The sequence below is a fragment of the Chiloscyllium plagiosum genome, unplaced genomic scaffold (genome assembly GCF_037043375.1).
Source record: "Chiloscyllium plagiosum isolate Xiang-an unplaced genomic scaffold, Cpla_swu_hap1 HiC_scaffold_7, whole genome shotgun sequence".
NCBI classification, from domain to species: domain Eukaryota; kingdom Metazoa; phylum Chordata; class Chondrichthyes; order Orectolobiformes; family Hemiscylliidae; genus Chiloscyllium; species Chiloscyllium plagiosum.
The window spans coordinates 15290866-15311151 of record NW_028270145.1 but is presented as its reverse complement, the minus strand read 5'-3'; the positions used below and the strand labels follow the sequence as shown (position 1 = coordinate 15311151).

Sequence of the window (20286 nt, the reverse complement as noted above, 5' to 3'; positions counted from 1 at the left end):
ACAACCTGCAGGCAGTCAATCCAAATAACATTTTATAAATTCCTACTTTGGAAAAGGAACCAGTCTGTTTCAAGGTTGGGATGCAGACAGACTCTAACTTCAGACCTTTTAATATATTGAGCTGCCACCTTTGTTTTGTTATAAAACCTTAAGTTATCTTGAGAATGTGACTTAAAAGAAGTTCTGGGATTTACATACTAATGAACCGAAACCTGCAACCTATTCTAAAAGTTGAAAGACTTAATAGCAATTTAGATTTGTTAATATATCATTTTAATTGCATGACACTAATCTTTTGCTATAAATTGTGTCTTATGATGCTGCCCCACTAGTGAAGGAGCAGCACTCTGATGAAGGAGCAGCACTCTGAAATGTAGTACTTCTAAATAAACCTGTTAGACTATAACCTGGTGTGGTGAGATTTTCAACTTCGTTCACCCAAGTCACTGGTACCTCCACATCACAATCTTAGGACAAATGGTGGACCAAGGCACTCTTGTTCTTTCAAACAGTTTGAATTTTTAAAAATTCTCTCTGCCAGAGGATTGTGGAAGCTCCATCACTAAATATAGACATAACTGCTATAAACAGATTTTTAATTTTGGGGATTAAGGGATATGGGCAGTGGGACAAACTAACATTGAGGAAGGACACCAATCACAATCCTACTGAATAGCAGAGTAGGCTTGAGAGTGTAAGTAATCTACTCCTATTTCTTCTGTTCTTAAACTGACTGTCTTCACTTTAGTTTGTATTTCTAAACAAAAAGTTGAATATTGAAGGAACGAAAAGCTGAATTAATAGTGATTGACAAAATGAAAAAATTCCAAGTGACAAATGAGATACATGGATAAAAGAGTTCCTCACCCTAATCTGATTGCATTTTTTAAACATTGGTGAAAACGTTAAAGAATGTCAGAGGAATGTGTTGGAGCAGCAGCAAGCAGGAAAATTGGTTGTGCTGGACAGGTTTCTTACCTTGCTGCACCAGCCTTTGGGAGAATGACAGAATAGATACAAAAGTTGTTAAGGTGGGGTGAGGTGGGAGTGTAAGCCAATCAGTCTCTATCTGCATCTACTGGTTCTACAGTCTTTCACATTGTCTGTTGTTTTCTCCTACTCTCTGTTCCATCGTAATGCCTGGAAACTTTTCTTGTGAATTTTGCTGCCTGCCCACCCTTAATCCATGTCTGCCCTGTCTCCCTGCATAAACGTTGTTCTTCCTTTACTTGATGCAGTGCATCAGTTTGATATTTTGAAGTTTCTGTTTCTGCCTTGAGTTTTGCTGAGAGTTGCATCACATCTCTGCCTAATTTCTACACTCTTTTTGCTTGTATCCTCTGCACATCAGCTATCCTGTCGGTGCCATTTCTCCTTACTGCTTCAGCAAATCCTTCACAGTTTTTTGAATTTCGATTAAATCTCCCCCTTAATCATCTCTGTTTTAAGGATAACAACTCCAGTTTTCTCGTCTCAACAAAACTGAAGTATTTGTATAATCCTGGTAAATACCTTCTCAAATACCTTGACATCCTTCCAGAAGTGTGGTGCCCAGAATTCAATGTATTATTCTGAGGCCTAACTAACATTTTTAAAAGATTTGGCAAAACCTCCTTGCTTTTATACTTGGTTTTTATCTACAGATTCAAGGGGCCAGTGATATCCATCATCTTGATTTTTGTTTTGAAAATCTCTGGTGTCTCTTGTACATTTTAAAATTGTACAGTATAATTTGTTTTATCTCTTTTTCCATCTTGGGTATATCACTTCGCAAATCCCTGCATTAAATTTCATTTGCCACAGTCTCTACATTTTGATAATTAATATATGTGCACCTGCTGATATTATTTTCATTGCTTGCTGTATTTCCAAGATTTGTGTAATCTCTAAGCTCTGAGATTAATTTTTCCACTCCCGTACTCCAGTTCAGGATATAAATAATACCAAAAAGAACAGTGCTCCTTAATATTGATCCATAGTGGTACAATATAGGTTGTCACACACCTTTTGACTTTTGGCCAATTTCATATCTACACTGCTATTGCTCCTCAAATCCTTGGACCTGAAATTTATTCAAGTTTATAATGTGGTACTTTATTAAATCCCTGCTGAGAGCTTGTGCACACAACCCTAACTACTTCAACCCTCTTCACGATTCATGTTGCCAAATACCTTTGTTAATTGTTAGTCATTTTATTTCTTGATTATGGTATGTCATCTTTTCTATATCATCGACAACAGTGATTGGCCTGTAGTTCCTGGTTTATATTTCAATTTCTTGAACAGAATTGAGATATTTACTGTTGGCCAGTTCTCTAGTACCACAGCCAATGAAGGCATAGATGCATGTTGTGGAATTTTGCTTCCCCTCATTAAAAAGCAACAGTGGCACATCAAATTAAACAAGTGAGATAAAGGAAATGTTAGAATACATTGCACATTGTGAACAGAGCAAATTAAATGGCTTTTTTTTCCCAATTCATGCTGTCTTGCAGTCTTAATTGACTTACAGCAATATTGACTGCTCTAATTTATTGACCAAATTTCCTAGAAATTATTTGGGGTAATGAAATATGCTAGCTTATTCCCTTGATAGAAAATTATGTTTAAGATTGTCCTTCTTTTCTGTCATCCCTAAGAGAGCTGACCATGTATATGATCGTAATGTTGCAGCGCTTGGAGTCTGTCAACAGAAATCTCTCATGTTCCTCGTACTGAAGCTTGAAATGATTACTGAATAGTTTTGCGAATTAGTATTGCCATACATTATGGAGCATGTTGGAACAAGTAATTATACAGTGCCAAGTCAGCAAAAATGTTTTCAAAAATATCATGGGCACAAACTGAAGTCAAAGAAGTTGTTTACTGAAACTGTAAGGCATTTTGTTTTTAATAGAAACTGCAAATTGGGTTTACGGCCTCATTATTAAAGTGTGAAATTCAAAATTACATCATCCAAAATGTTGAGCCTATTCCACAATGAGAGATCCCACAATGCAATCCAATGATAAGTGCACATCCTCTTCTGTCGTGTGTATTTAGTCTCAATCACTAACAGTGCCCCATTTCTCTCGATCCTGTTGATAGGCTGCATTTTAATAAGTGAAAACTAAGACTGCATCTGAGCTTAGTTTTGCACATGGCATTGGAATGATTACTGTAGACTGTGGGACTGGTGATTCTCTGACTAGAATAAATTTGATGCAACACCATTGATGTACAGATCACCCTTAAGCGACGATCTGAAAGCGTGGAATGTAAAGAACATACAAATGAAGGAGCCTCCTCTTTGGAGGAATGTACTTTTGTGGAAAGAGGCAGGTTTGATGGATCCCAGGCATGTCTAAGATGGGATATGTCTAAGAATTTTCTTTCTTAGACATGTCCCGTCCTGAACTATGGTTTGGTGCAGAATTAAAAAGGCTTATTTATTGACATACCGCTATTTAAGATGGTTATTACTGTACCTTTCATGGAAGAAAAGTTATACAGCTCATCCACCCGAGAGAATCAAACTACTTCAATTAAAATAGTCAAAAAGAGCTCTGAAGAAGTTGATTTTTTCTTAGAAACTCAGGGCAATCATCATAGTCTGAAAACCAAATGTTTTTTCATTGATCTTTTCTCATTTTAAGCAGTTTACCTTGAAATAGGGAACAGGATGTTCTCTCCGAACTCCAGACTTGGGTCTCTACTCCTCCCTGTAACTGGAATCTCGACTTCTTGACCAGCAGACAACAGTCAGTAAGGATAGGCGACACACCTCCACAATGATCCTAAACTCGGGGGGGCCCAGCAAGACTTCATATTCAACTCTCATACACACATACAAAACTGTCACCAAGTTGCGCACCAACTGCATTTACAAGATTGCTGACAACGAATTAGATCAGTGCTGCGGTTATTAGCCTAAGGTGCTTTACAGTTATACCAGATGGTTTTCTTGTGTCCCACTTTACTGGAATAAAGTATTGGATTTGAATAACTGCATTCCAGTTTTGTTTTCTGAAAAATTAGGCTGGATTTGATTTGTGCACTTGTAGTACAGTTCCCCAGAGGTCGCTGTTGGACCATGCTCTTGCTCAAATATAGACTTTGCTGTACAGAACACAGTCAAGACATGAAATCTGTGAATTTCAATTGATTGCAAGGAGTTTGGAATAGGTGGACAAGTGGAAGATGAAATTTAACCAAGAGAAGTATGAAGTATGGCAGGGAGAATGTGAAAAGGGAATGTAAAATTCTAAATCTGTTACAGGAACAGATGCACTTAGGCATATATTCGCAAATCATTATAATGGCAGAATAGCTGAAAGGGCATTTATAGAGTCATCGAGATGTACAGCACGGAAACAGACCCTTCGGTCCAACTCACCTATGTTGACCAGGTATCCTAACCTAATCTAGTCCTATTTGGTAGTACCTGGACCATAACCCTCTAAACCCTTCCTATTCATATACCCATCCAAATGCCTTTTAAATGCTGTAATTGTATCAGCCTCCTCCAGTTCCTCTGGCAGCTCATTCTATACATGCACCACCCTCTGCATGAAAACATTGCCCCACAGGTCCCTTTTAAATCTTTCCCCTCTCACCCTAAACCTATGCCCTCTAGTTCTGGACTCCTCCACCCCAGGGAAGAGACTTTGTCTATTTATCCTATCCATGCCCCTCATGATTTTATAAACCTTAAGGTCAGCCCTCGGTCTCCGATGCTCCAGGGAAAACAGCTCCAGCCTATCAAGCGCCTCGAGCTCAAATCCTCCAACCCTGACAACATCCTTGTAAATCTTTTCTGAACCCTTCCAAGTTTCACAACATCTTTCCAATAGGAAGGAGATCAGAATTGCACGCAATATTCCAACAGTGGCCTAACCAATGTCCTGTACAGCCGCAACATGACCTCCCAACTCCTATACTCAATGCTCTGACCAATAAAGGAAAGCATACAAAACGCCGCCTTTAGTATCCTATCTACGTGCAAATACTTTCAAGGAACTGTGAACCTGCACTCCAAGGTCTCTTTGTTCAGCAACACTCGGCCTTACCATTAAGAGTAGAAGTCCTGGTCTGATTGCTTTTCCAAAATGCAGCACCTCACATTTATGTAAATTAAACTCCATCTGCCATTCCTTAGCCCATCTGAGGTAACCTTCGCTGTTCACTACACCTCCAATTTTGGTGTCATCTGCAAACTTACTGTATCTCCTATCTGAACATCAAAATCATTTATATAAATGACGAAAAGTACTGGACCCAGTACTGATCATTGTGGAACACCACAGGCCTCTAGTTTGAAAAGCAACCCTGGGCCACCATCCTCTGTCTTCTACCTTTGAGTCAGTTCTGTATCCAAATGGCTAGTTCTCCTGTATTCCATGAGACCTAACCTTGCTAATCAGTCTCCTGTGAGGAACCTTGTCGAAAGTCTTACTGAACTCCATATGGATCATGGATCAGTGGTGCTTGATAAGCTAGGGGAGGGTGGGGGTGGGGAGAGAGTAGCATAGAGTGCAATGGGGCCACCTCATCCTAGTTTCAAACTTCCAGCTCCGCACTGTCCCCTTGACTTGTCCGACCTGCCTAGCTCCTTTTCCACCTATCCACTCCACCCTCTCCTCCCTGACCTACTCTCTCCCCACCCCCACCCTCCCCTAGCTTATCTCTCCACGCTTCAGGCTCTCTGCCTTTATTCCTGATGAAGGGCTTTTGTCCGAAACGTCGATTTTGCTGCTCGTTGGATGCTGCCTGAATTGCTGTGCTCTTCCAGCACCACTGATCCAGAATCCATATGGATCATGTCTGTCGCTCTGCCCACATCAATCCTCTTTGTTACATATTCAGAAAAACACAATCAAATTCATGAGACATGATTTCCCACGCACAAAGCTGTGCTGACTATCCCTAATCAGTCCTTGCTTTTCCAAATACATGTGAATCCTGTCCCTCAGGATTCCCTCCAACAACTTGCCCACCACTGATGTCAGGCTCACTGGTCTATAGTTCCCTGGCTTGTCCTTACCACCTTCCTTAAATATAGCCAGCATGTTAGCCTACTGCCAGTCGTCCGGCGCCTCACCTGTAACTATCGATGATACAAGTATCTCAGCAAAAGGCCCAGCAATCACTTCCCGAGCTTCCCACAGAGTTCTAGGGTACACCTGATCAGGTTCTGGAGATTTAACCACTTTTGTGCGTTTCAAGAAATCCAACGCCGCCACTTATGTAATATGGACATTTTTCACAATGTCACCATCTATTTCCCCATATTCCATATTTTCCATGTCCTTCTCTACAGTAAACACTGATGTAAAATAGTTGTTTAGTGTCTCCTCCTTCTTTTGCCGCTCCAAACATTTTAATAAAGCATGCAGGTCTGTGGACTTCTTTAAAGTAGGGAAATAGTTCAAAAGTAACAGTCATGCATGAGATACTGGTTTAACCTCAACGGGAGTGTTATGGATTGTTCTGAACTGTATATTCTCGGTGGAGGTGAAGAGTTAGAGAGGATATTCATGAGAATGGTTCCAGGAATGAAGAACTTCAGTTACGTGGAGAGTTTGTTGAATTTGGAATTGTTCTCCATCTAGAAGATAAGTGTGAAATGACATTTGGTAGAAATATTGAAAATCATGAGGGGACTGGATGGAAGCCCCATCAGAAAGATCGGGAACCACAGGACGCAGATTTTAAGACAATTGGTAAAAACAGCTATGGAGGGTGATTCTACCAGGCATTTGAAAAAGAATTAGCTCATTATTTAAAATGGAAATTATTTGCAGTGCTGTAGGGAAATAACACTGAAGTGACAGTGGCACACTGTTTGAAGAGAGCTAGGCACAACAGGATGAACGATGGCCTCCTGTGCAGCAGTCATGGCTCAAACATTTTAAACTGCCCTTGTTATCTTTAAATATATCCCTTGTAAATATGAGATAATAAGGCTGCCAGCGACCTACAAAGTTAGGGTTTTTATTTCAAATTGGAACTGTGAAGATTAAAGTTGTGCTGTTGATAAGATTAGGCAAATATTAGGCAAATAGGCTGATTAAGCAAATATTGGTGCGATTTGCCACATTGTCGAACAGATGTCAGTATTGTAGATGTACTGGATTTGTGTGGCTTGAGATATCACTTGTGCTATCTTCACTACAGCCAACTGTGGTTGGGCCATAATGTTTACACCATCCAGTGCTTTGTCATTTTCTTCATCTCATGACACCAAAATAGAACATCTATTTGGGACTACTTGCAGCTGCAAACCATGCTTCAGTCTTTTGCGCTCACTTGCTGAGTTCCATCATTGAGGTTAGGGATGCTTGCAGAGATCCCTTTTCCCCTTTTATTATTGAATTGTCCACCACCATTCATGACTAAGCATGGCCATGTTACAGAGCTCAGACATGATCCATTGTGGCCTCACTTGGCTCTCCCTATAGCGTGCTGCTTCTGCTTATTGGAATTGATGTAGTTCTATGTTGTAACTTGACATGGTCATTACCTCATTTTCATTTCCTTTCTAGTGCCGATACTGATACAAAGTATTGTTGCTTTAAGCTTCCTTTTAGACTGCAAGTCTGTCCGAATGTTAGGATAAGGTTCAGGGTCAGCAAACTGAAAATTGCATGGGCAGTGTGAGAATCTGCGACCTGGTGGTTTTGCTGGAGGTTACTTTGAGTTACAACGAGCAGAAGTTTGTCTGTAGATGTAGGATGCTATGATACCCTTTTTGCTGTTGCCTCCAGAGGCTATTATAATAATAGCTTTTATCAATCTAGTGTCTAGCTTAAAATGAAATTTAATCACTAAATCAATAAGGAAGGAGCAAATACAGTATAAAATGTGTTCGTAGATAAGTAATTTTTTTTTGCCTTGCATATTTGGCAAAGTATTGTTTAACCTGAGTGTCGGGGAAACTGAGTTAGAAGAATGATTGAGAGACTTGATCAGCCTTGACAACACAAACTGCAGCACCTGTGAGCTGGTGAGCTTCAATTTAATTAGCAATTCCGTATTAGATTTTAAAACTTCTGTGTTGTCCTAACATGCATTCTATCTTGAATTTGCAGGCTCCTGGTGGGATAGCAACACCGCAAGTTTATGGTCAACTGCTTGCTTTATATCTCCTACACAATGATATGTGAGTATGGAGTGAAGAGGTAATAACACGGCAAATCTGTATAACTTATTTATATATATCCACTGGGAGTAAATGCTTGAGCAAGATTTGGTGCCATTAAGGTTTCATTAAAATATGGTGAATAGTGAAAAGACTTTGTGTTGTGTCTAATTGCACCTTGTATTTGACTGGGAATTGTTAACTTCCTGTTTTTAAATTTGGTGTGTGTAATTCACCAATCAGTCCTTATATCTAGTGTTATATGGCACGACGATATTATCCGCAAACAAAACCAAAAGTGCTGATGGTTAACAGGTCATTTAGTTGTGACTGTTTGAGGTGAGAACAGCATAACGATCATCATTAACATTTATGATTCTTAGTGGAATGTTTCTCTGTACCATGTTCTTGCTGATACTAGAAATAAGTTTAGTGCCATTTAAAAATAAAATCTCTTGGGATGTGAGTGTCACTGGTTAGGCCAGCATTTGTTGCCCATTCCCAATAACCTTTGAGAAGGTGATAATGAGCCATCTCTTAGACTGCAGTAATTGTTCTGCTTTAAAACTGCTCTTATTACCCTTTGGTTCAGCTATCCTAATATTTTGGATTTCAATTTTTTTTTCTGTGTGCCAGATTTTACTATATTAAAGTTATTATAACAAATACACACAGGTTCTCCACCCAAGCTTTGCAAACTTTCACTTCTTTGTAGCTGCAGGATTTTGTTGATGCCTAATGTCAACAGACATTATTGTGCCTAATGACACAATTGTGATCCATTCCAAAGGCAAGTAATTGTATTAAGAGATGTTTAAAGGTAAAGTTAAAACTGCATCAATAATACTTAGCACCCTGGCACCACAAAATTCCAAGAATATTATTGTTTGGATTTTGAACTTGCACAACTTTGAAAGTATATAGAATTGATAGTCAGTTCTGCATGTTTGTAATTGATGTCCAGTGCCAAAAGCCATATTGGAATTTTCAGGTATATCAAATTTTAGCTCCTGAGTTCATAATAAGGAGAGCAATTACACTTGATTTTCAGTATTGGTGTTTCCAATGCTCAATTTTTCAGTCTTTTTAATTGCTGATGATAGCAGCAATTATTGGTGTTGGATGTAAAGTGAATGACTTGCGAGTCCAGCATGTGATTTGCAAAGTTTGTTTATAGTTGTAGTTATATGTCAAAAGCTAACTGTTACGACACGGTGTAAACCCCCATGCTTAATTCAACCCAGCAGCAGAAAAGATTTATCCTGTGTAGTAACCTGTGAAAATTCGAGAGTCCAAGAACTATTTGAAGTAAAAATTAACAACTTTATTTCTTCAAGTATAACAGAGAATAATTAACTAACAACTGTTTACAACTCCTTCCTCTAACATATCTTTTACTTGCCCCTCTACAATACTGGGATGGAAATGTGTTGCTGGAAAAGCGCAGCAGGTCAGGCAGCATCTAGGGAACAGGAGAATCGACGTTTCGGGCATTAGCCCTTCTTCAGGAATGAGGAAAGTTTGTCCAGCAGGCTAAGATAAAAGATAGGGAGGAGGGACTTGGGGGAGGGACGTCGGAAATGTGATAGGTGGAAAGAGGTCAAGGTGAGGGTGATAGGTCAGACTGGGGTGGGGGCGGAGAGGTCGGGAAGAAGATTGCAGGTTAGGAAGGCGGTGCTGAATTTGATGGATTTGACTGAGACTGGCTGGGGGGAGGGGAAATGAGGAAACTGGTGAAATCCGAGTTCATCCCTTGTGGTTGGAGGGTTCTCGGATTTCACCAGTTTCCTCATTTCCCCTCCCCCCAGCTTGTCTCAGTCAAATCCATCAAATTCAGCACCGCCTTCCTAACCTGCAATCTTCTTCCCGACCTCTCCGCCCCCACCCCAGTCTGACCTATCCCCCTCACCTTGACCTCTTTCCACCTATCACATTTCCGACGCCCCTCCCCCAAGTCCCTCCTCCCTATCTTTTATCTTAGCCTGCTGGACCAACTTTCCTTATTCCTGAAGAAGGACTAATGCCCGAAACGTCGATTCTCCTGTTCCCTAGATGCTGCCTGACCTGCTGCGCTTTTCCAGCAACACATTTCCATCTCTGATCTCCAGCATCTGCAGACCTCACTTTCTCCTCTACAATACTGGTCTGATAAAAATCCCGATTAAGATTTAAACAACAAAGCTGCTTATCTCAAAACCAGGCAGCTTTCGGTTCTCCTCTGTATTCCTGTCTTTTCTTGGGGATTCTGCTTCACAGGTTACTGATTGATAAAGGTACCTTTAAGAGAGCTATATTTCAGGCAGTCTTTTTACATGCTGGTGGCTTGGCAGTTCTCATCTCAACTGTTCCATTTTCCCCAGTCTTATACCCCCAAAGTATCGGATTGAGTCGTTGGCTTTTAAGATTGTCAATATAATAAATTCAAACTTGATTAGAATCTGGGTTTTTTGGGGGGTATAATTTAAACTGATTGGCTGAATTCAAATTTGTTTTGTCTCATAGCAACTCAGCAGTGCTATCTGTTCTGAACCAAATGTTACATTGTAAAGTCTCCAGCACTTGGTGTGCTTGCCAAGTCCTTCACTCTCTCAAAGGTACAGTACACTTCTACACCTTCATAACATAATCTTGTTAATTATTATTTCAAGGAGACTGTGAAGATGTTGCTGTTGTAGGCCAAAAGTGTATAGGCAACTGCAATTGTCCATTATGCAATTGGCTCGATATTATCAGGGATCCCCTTGGCTTAACTTCTTAAAAAATTCAGATATAGTGTTCTGTTCTCTGTACACTTCTTTGGTATTCCTGGCTACAAAAAACCCGTTAACATTTTAAGAGTAAAATCATTATGTAATTCAGCTGGCTGTTATTGATAGTGCTGATCATTTGGGAGAGTGGGACTTCTATCAAAATTTTCTCTATGAGGGAGAGTGGTACTATCCCATATAGCCAGAGATTTTGACTTTTCACCCTTTCTCTTCTAAAGTATTACATTGGCGGAATCTTTCAGTGGCTGTGCTACATATTCTTTTTAATCAAATTAGACAAATAGTCCCAAGTGAATGGTACTTTGCACTTATGCAAGATCAAGATCTTTTTTTTTGGAACAGTGAGTTTCTTCCCCATATTATTTCCTTAATCCTGACCAAGCTGTACTCCTTTCTGTTTTTTTTTAAATTCCTTCCCTGACCCCTCAAGATTAGCCAACTGCATTTAAGATTCATTGACATTTTGTGTCTGTTAGGTAATGAATTGATGTTGAACCTGTTCCAGGCTTCCATTATACAACCTGGCCAAAAGGCATGAGAGTTTTTATTAGCAATAATAATAATATTGGTTCTTGCAATACCATTTTTCAAGCTGTAGATTTTCAAAAATGTTCCACAATTGTACAATGTTTAAAAAGGCTATAGGATTGTGAACTGGCATAGATAAGTCTGGAAACCCCTAAGGTAACTTTGATCTCTTCAAAAGATAATAACTCGTGAAACTCCATCAGTAACCTCTCTCGCCTATGTTTTGATGGACTGTTTCCATTTTACAGTTCACTAATTTGTGCTGAGGTTATGTCCATATTAAATAGCTGCCAGCAAAATAAAACTATGCTGAAATGCCAAATGGAGAAATATATTTATTGTTCTCTTGTATTTTAGAATATGGACATTCAGTAAAACTGTCCTCAGTCTGAATCCTAATGGGGGTGTCTCGGGACTGAGGGAACTAGGTGGGAACCTTTGATTTAGGTTCATTCTGTGTTCTGGAAAATAATGCTTTGTCGGTGCAGAAAAGTCTGCACAAGTAAATATTTCCAGATGAAGCTTTTGGGAAATGTATTCTTCATCTGAAGCTATGGGGAAATTTGCACATACACCCCCACAGAAACAGAAAACATCTACATTTTAATATTTTATCTGTCACCATAAGTTGTGTTCACACTTCAATTAATTTAAAAGTACACTTTAAATATCTCATGGAGGCCACTGTCCTGATTGATGCACAGTTAAGGCCACTGAAATGTTATACCGCATAACCTCCATTTATAACATGAAGCTGCTTGGAACTTACCTTGAAATAATGATTAATTAGTTAAACATCTGAATATGAAAACCCATTAGTAGGGTTGTGGGGGAAGGTCAGGGGTAAAGGCAAATGAGTTGTCTTGCTGAATGCTTGCATGGATACTATGGTTTGGATGGGTTCTGTCTGTATTGTAAACATATTCTGCTATTGGTTCAGAACACTCCGTTACCTTGTTGGTCTGCTCTATATAAAGGGATAATGTTGATTCTAATACAGAAAGGTGAAATTCAGATCTGCAACTAACTCTCAGCTTTCAGGGGTTTTGAAATCTCAGCTAGGTGCCATCTCTGTTGACTCAACAAGTTATCTTCGTTTCTCCCACCCTGAACCTCTGAATTTTGGTGATTTTAAGCACCATTCTCAGCTTGCCTTTTTTTTGCTGTCTGCCCTACTACTTTACCTCTCTTTCATGTAAACTTCACAGCCTATATTCACTTAACCTTACTATCTTATGTGGCCTCACTTCTCCAAGTATTGATCACATGTGAGGCTGTCTGTAAATATTTCTTTTGTATCATTCGAGCATAATCTGCATCTGTCTCCAAACCCTTTCGCTGCTGTGTTTGCCTCAAGAAATGTTTCACCCAATTCAATTTGTTCTGCATTCCAGATTTTTGTTTGTCTAGCCTTTGGCTGTTCATTCTTGACACTATTTCTGCAGCTGCTGGTCTGCTCAACCTCACTTACACAACCACCGTTAATGCCCCATTTCCCATTTAAGCCCGTCTTCTCAGCCTAATCCACTCGTGTGGCCGCACTGGTCTCGCTCAGTCAACCAGTCACCTATTCATCTACTTCCCCACTTAAACATTCAGACTGGACTTTGTAGCTTGCTACATGGCAGCTCACAATACAAAAGGAGGCATGTCTTGACTCTTTCCCCCAGCTCCACTGCACTCCATCTAATTCCCCAATGGATTCTGTGCATTTTTGTGACAGACCAGATCAAAAGAAATGAGGAACGAAATGTCTGCAAGGGTAATTCAATTGGTCCCACTCGCTTGCCCCTTCTATGTAGCCCTGTAGGTTTTTTTCCTTCAGAAAGTGAACTTTCTTTTGAACACCTCAGTTGAATATGTCATCTTCAAACTCTCAAGGCACTGTATTCCTGGTTCTAAACATCCGTTATGTGAAAAAGATTTTTCTCTTGTTGCTTTTGTCATTTAAAAAGTGTTCCATTGCTGTTGACCCTTACACCAGTGGGAGCGGTTTCTCCTTATCTACTCTGTCCAGACCCCTCTCCACCTATCCAGTCTCGTTTACATTCTCCAAGGGTAATAGCCCAGTATTTGCCAATCTGACCACATACTTGATGTGCTTCAATATTTTTAGAGAATATGGTTGCTTTCTGTGAATTCAAAGTATTTTTATACTCTTGGAAATTCTCTAAAAATGAAGTTTGCAAGGCTCTGTTAGTCATTGACTTTTCACCACTGATACATGAATTCCAGCTCTTTGTCCAGAAATTTCATCCGTTTGCTTGAATGAGTCCATTTAAAAGCATCTATATGCCCTTGTAAAACCACTTTATAGTGGTCTTGGGTTCAGAGCAGAACTACATGATTCACAATGCATGAGTAGTCTTCAGTTTTTGTTTCCTGCTGCTAATCTCATTTTGCTTCTGAATCTGAAATGGCTCTTAAACCAAAATGAAATAACTATGCCTTTATTTGGATAATTAGATAATCTTTGGATGTAAGAATTTCAGTCATTAAAGAAATTATTTCCATTAATTATTGCAGGAATACTGCACGGTACCTCTGGAAGAGGATACCTCAAGCCATCAAAACTGTGAGTAAATAGTTTTAAGAACATTGCTTTCTATATTGTTTCCTTCGGAAGCGTGAGATGTTGAGTGTTAAATTGGGTGTTGCAAGTGTTGAAAAGAATGGTAATAGATTATTTTATCCATTTGGGAAATGTGGGTTTTTCTGGTGAGGGTATTTATTGAGGAGAGAGTGAGGTCTGCAGATGCTGGAGATCAGAGCTGAAAATGTGTTGCTGGAAAAGCGCAGCAGGTCAGGCAGCATCCAGGGAACAGGAGAATCGACGTTTCGGGCATAAGCCCTTCTTCAGGAATGAGGAAAGTTTGTCCAGCAGGCTAAGATAAAAGGTAGGGAGGAGGGACTTGGGGGAGGGGCGTCGGAAATGTGATAGGTGGAAAGAGGTCAAGGTGAGGGTGATAGGTCAGACTGGGGTGGGGGCGGAGAGGTCAGGAAGAAGATTGCAGGTTAGGAAGGCGGTGCTGAGTGAGTTCGATGGATTTGACTGAGACAAGGTGGGGGAAGGGGAAATGAGGAAACTGGTGAAATCCGAGTTAATCTCTTGTGGTTGGAGGGTTCCTAGGCGGAAGATGAGGCGCTCTTCCTCCAACCGTCGTGTTGTTGTGGGGTATTTATTGCCCATGCCTAATTCCGTTGAGGAAGTAGTGATGAGCCATCATGTTGAATACAACTGAATAACTTATTGGACATTTCAGAGGTCAGTTGTGAATTAGCCACATTACTGTATAACTGAAGGCACAGTTTGCCCAGATGAGGTAAGGACATCAGATTTTCCTGAAAATACATGTGAATCAATTGGGTTTTTATAACAATCATATTTGGACAACAGTACTGATACTAGATTTTTGTTCCAGTTTTATTTCATTAATTGGATTTCAAATCCCTGGCTACTGTGGTGGGATTTCAACTTGTGCTTTTTTCTCAGTAGTCCAATCATCTGAATTAATAGCTCTGTAATATAAACCCCTGTGGGATTGTATCAACTTCTATATAATATCTCATTTCAACCAGAACAAGTTGCCTTTGCGACATGTTAAACCTAAAGTATTGACTGGAATTGGATCAGTCCAATCAATTGGATTGCGTCAAGTTACAACATTAATTTAGCTTGAAAGTGCATTTATGTTTTGCTTGAAACATTACACAGAATGTTACTATGCAGTTAACATTCTATTTATTCCTATATTTTCCATTCCATCTCTTTATTTCCCCCAGTTGGTGTTTCATTTACTCAAATTTCATATTCAATCATTTCAGAGTAAAACATCTAAAATGTGCAAGCAATGCAATATCTGAACCAACTAAGTCATTCGAATATTTTTAACTAATTTTGACCACAGTCCATTGTTGCACAATAATGAAAAGTAGTGGGGAAAAAAGGGCAAGTAATGGTGGGAGGAATACTCTAGTATGTGGGGCTCACGGCAGCTTGTGGCACAGTGAGGGCATTTGTGAGGAAGCAAAGCATCATGGAGCCTTAATATCTGTGGCATCACCTTAAAGCTGATTATATAGTCTCGATGTGGTACCTAGCCTTGATACAGATGAGTTTTCATGAAAACACTTTAAGCTGAGGAGTCATAAGATCATAAAATAAAATAGCAGAATGAGGCCATTCAATCCATCGAACCTACTCTGCCACTTGACCATGGCTGATGTGTTTCTCAACTGTTTTCCTGCCTTCTCCTGGTAACCCTTGATCTGCTAGTCAAGAACCTATCTTTCTCTGTCTCAGATGCACTCAATGGCTTGGCCTCCACATCCTTCTGCAGCAGTGAGTTCTAAAGAGTCAATCCTTGTATTTCGTTGTTAAAATCTTTATACTGTAGGTGTGATTTTTATAAAGTGTATCGTGGAATAATTCCTGAGCTGTCTCTACTCGTGATTCTGCATCCTTAAGACCTCCCCCTGCCCAATCCAGACACAACTTACTACTTCCACCACTGACTGTCACAAACTCAGTTACGCCATACGGGAGGTTTATGTTCAGAATATGCCAACTGATCCTGTCAGGTGCTGGAATTATATCATCATCACATCCATGCCTAGGATTTCCCCTCTGTGCTCATAGATCCCAGGATCCCTACTCATCTCAGATTTCTGAAGGGCCTATACCATGCTCACAGACAGCGAGTTCTCTGTATCAGTGATCTTCCCCAGTGCATTCACCTTCTTCTGCTGTTTTCTGCCTCGTGTGATTCTGCATGTCCACAATGTCCTTTCTGGTCCAATCCATTTCTGGAGCTCTTTACATGAGTGATCTCCAATACTTCTAGATCATTGATTCCCCACTACTCAGCGCACCTGGATCTTGGGGTGCCCCTGTTGTTCTCTCACTCTCGTCTCCAAAGGTGTTGGGGGGGGGGGAAAAAGACAAACCTTCACTTCTGTCACACTATAGACTCCTCTGTCTTTTAGTTTAGCCAGTACTCAGGTCCTGTAGTAGTACTATCTGAATCTTGATACTTTGAACTGAAAACAAAATTTGACATCAATCATTTGTGAATCAATTCCCTTAATAAATAGTGAAAAAGTAGAATATAGAGTAAATTGGCAAGAATATAAAAATGGTTTGTAAGAATATTTGCCAATATATAAAAATTAGACTAGGTAAGATAAATATGGATCCTTTAGAGGGAGAAAGAGGTGCAATACCTATGGGCCATGTGGTAATGACAATGATATTGAATGCAGAAAAAAGTATTTTTCTCAATGAAAAGCAAACCTAATATATCCAAAATAAATGATAACCTATAAACTAGTAACAGAGTAATTAAGGTAATTTTACCAACAGAGAAAATGTATTGCAGCAGTTTAAATACTAAAAGACAATTTAGCACAGCCAATTCACCTAACCTGCATATCTTTGGAATGTGGGAGGAAATCTGAGCACCTGATGGAAACACATGCAGACCAGGCGAGAACATTCGCCCAAAGCTGGCATTGATCCCAGGTTCTTGGCCCTGTGAGGCAGCAGTGCTAAGCACTGAGCCACCATGTCACTCTGAGCATGCACTTCCTCAGAGAATTGCTCTTCTACGTAGTTTCCATCTTGAACATCACCATTGGTTTGTCTTTTGTCATAGGACGTGTATGATTGTGCAACATTAAATCTATTGTTACTGGCTTGTTGTCTTCACTGATGTTATTTGCTGTCCAACTTTCGTCACGGTTTGGCTGGGATGACAATATTGACAGCAATTTATTCATGTTTCCGATACAGGCTAATCTCTAACTCTTAGCAATTTATAATCGAATATAAATGAAATTGCAAAGCCATCGGGTTGCGCTGGGAAATGCTGTGAAATCTTTGTCTTCTGTTTCAGTATAAAATGATTTCACTTTATAAACATGTTACCACCATTCACTGCTAGCTTTGAAATTTGCAACACCTAATTATTTTTTTCTTCTCTCAGGGCTAAGGTTCTGATCGACCTGAGAGAAAAATAATGTATTTGTTATTGATCTATTTTACCACTTCATTTTCCAACTATGGTCACATTGCTAAGCTTTTCTCTGTTTGCCAAGATTAATCTTGGGCATGTGCCTAGTTTGCTTTCAGACCTTCTTTGAATCTCTAATGTAGCTGTCGTTTATTTTGAATTCCTAGCTGCAACACAGTTGTCTGCTCTACAGTCTCAATTTTTAAGTTTGAACAGGGTTCTATCTGTTGTTCTTTCATGGTAGTGTTACCATATTACAGGGTGGAATTCCATGTACCACTGAGGTGATAGCCTTGATAATGAATGTTGACATACACAGATGTGAGGAATTGAAGAATCATCAACAATGGTGTGCTATTCAATGAATGAGAATGCTGGTTCCAAGGCAAAATTGGTTTCAATAATGAGCAAGTTGTAAGAAGAAAGAGTTTGGATTTTCTTTGGTTCCAAAGTCAATGTTCATCTAATACATATAACCTGAAGAAGTATCTAAGTTATTATGGAAAGAGGCAGAGAGTAAAGTCTTGAAAGATTGCTGGTGATGCAAAACTAGGTAGAAATGTTGGCCACAATGAGGACACAGAGGCCACAAAAGAATATAGACATTAAGTGAGTAGACAACAAGGTTGTACATGGATTATAATGTGGAAGTAAGAGGTTTTTCACCTAGATCCTACTAGAGGCTACCCAGTCTGATTTGTTTTATTTATAATTTCTTTAAATACAGTGGAAAATTGCAAAATCTTTTAAAAAGGTATGCAGTTTGTAGATGTTGACTTTCAGGGAGACTATCTACAGGGAACACACACAGCATACGGGAACACCACGCAATTAGAAAGGCAAGTTAATGGTCTGTTAGTCTTTATTGTCAGATGATTAGAATACAAGATTAAAGGAGTTTGCTCCTGCTCCTAAATCATATGCTCATATCTAGAGTCCCAGAGATCCTTGTCAGGCCTATTAAACCGTCTATCTTAATGCTTAATACTTGGCCGTCCCTGTGGTCAATCTAAGCTACATCGGTGGTTAAAGGGATGGCTCCAGCAACTATCCCCCAGACCTGAAGAACAAAGATTCCACCATTCTGGGATGGTTTCTGCAGCAAACCACAGAATTTCTTAATTGACGCTAACTGCCTTGGGAGCAAAAAATCAAGGCTAATGCACAGAACTCAGGTCTGACTTCAAGCATCAGTTATTTTCTGTAGCTATCTGAGCCACTGTAGGAAGCCAGAAAGAATTAACTGTTGCAGTAACCCATGTTCTAATGATAGGCTGCAATGGCGAGTTTTCCCATCATTTCTAATGGAGCATTAGCTTAGAATCATCGTACTTTCAAAGTATCCTTCCTGAATTGGTGAGAGGCATTTAAGTACAAAATGTGGTCATTTTAATTCATCCCTAACGTTGGTCAGCACTGTACCTGCTATTTCATAAACTGTCAGCTTGTGGAGTGGCTTCATGCAATACTGTCAATCTCAAACGCCTTCTCAACTTGACAAGGTTTCAGGCCAACTTATTTTCCCACATATCGCAAACAAAGCACTCCACGATATGTCACCTTGGTATTTATTTTTGTCCTTTGCTTATGTTGCAGGCTAATCCTGAGCTTGGTGCAATTTGGTCTGTGGGACAGCGTATTTGGCAAAGGGATTTTCCTGGCATTTACACTGTCATTAGCTCTCATCAATGGTCTGACACCATCCAGCCTATCATGGAGGAATTGAGAGGTAAGATCCTTATCATTGCTTCAGAATTGAAGTGTTTTCAGCAGGGACTAGGAGATGAGAAATTTAAGGAAGGAGGAAATGTGCATTCCACTGAGGAAGGATAGAGAATATGAAATCCATAAACTGAACTTTGATACAACCGGTTCTGCTATAACGCACGTTTCTTCAACGCGAATTGGCTACAATGTGATTGAAGAATTTAGACCACTATTTGTAGAACGTAAACTTTGCTTACTTGTCTTAGCTATTCTGGTCCCCTTGGTTTAAAGGATGCTGTTATTACGCCATGCGGGAACAGAACTACCACGTTATATCAGAACAGACTGTAGTTTTATTTTTGCATATCAGATCTGGTTTTGTGGAACCAAAAAACAAACTAGCTGCTCAATGTTTTGTTGAATCATAGGTGATTCCTGGCAGTTTGTGGAATGACTTCATTTTGTGCTGTTAGTGGACTTATAATGTAGAGTAGCTTTTGTGTGGGATGTGGACTGGATAAAAACAGAGTAGGAGAAGGCCATTTGGCCCTTTTGAGCCTGTTCTGCCATTCATTGCTATCATGGCTGATCATCCAACTCAATAACCAACTCCTGTTATTCCCCCATATGCATTGATCCCTTTAGTCCTAAGTGCTCTATCCAACTCTTTCTTGAAATTATGCAATATTTTGGGCTCTTAAAGTAAACGCAAGAACTGCAGGTTCTTGTGATCTGAAAACAGAAATAGAAAGTACTGGAGAAAGTCAGAAGGTCCAGTAGCATCTGTGGAGAGAAAGCAGAGCGAACATTTCAGTGACCCTTCAGACTAGAAGTAGCTAGGAAAAGGCTGGTTACATATATATTGAGGATGGATGTGGGTGGTAAATGAGGACCAAGAGGATCCTATCAGTGTTATGGGAGGGAAGAGAAGAGGTGAGGACAGAAGTGTGGAAGTGGATTGGACCCAGCTGAGAGCTCTCAACCAAAATGCTGGGGAATCCTTGATTGAGGAAAAAGGTGGACATTTCTGAGACAGAAGGTAGTGTCATCAGAACAGATGTGAGAAAAATTGAGAAGTTGGGGGAATGAAATGGAGTCCTTACACAAAATGAACTTTGAGGATGTATAGTGCAGGTGACTTTGAGACTCAATA

The 20286-nt window shown here is 39.8% G+C and overlaps 1 protein-coding gene across 1 annotated transcript in view; it reads left to right on the top strand.

Moving 5' to 3' along the window:
* Nucleotides 1-20286, top strand: part of cops8 (COP9 signalosome subunit 8) — a 79332-nt gene that overhangs the window by 47010 nt on the left and 12036 nt on the right. Inside the window, exons 2-4 of the mRNA XM_087988763.1 lie at nt 8070-8140; nt 13942-13990; nt 19023-19155. Coding sequence (XP_087844889.1) covers nt 8070-8140; nt 13942-13990; nt 19023-19155 — 253 coding nt within the window. The remainder of the gene's footprint in view (nt 1-8069; nt 8141-13941; nt 13991-19022; nt 19156-20286) is intronic.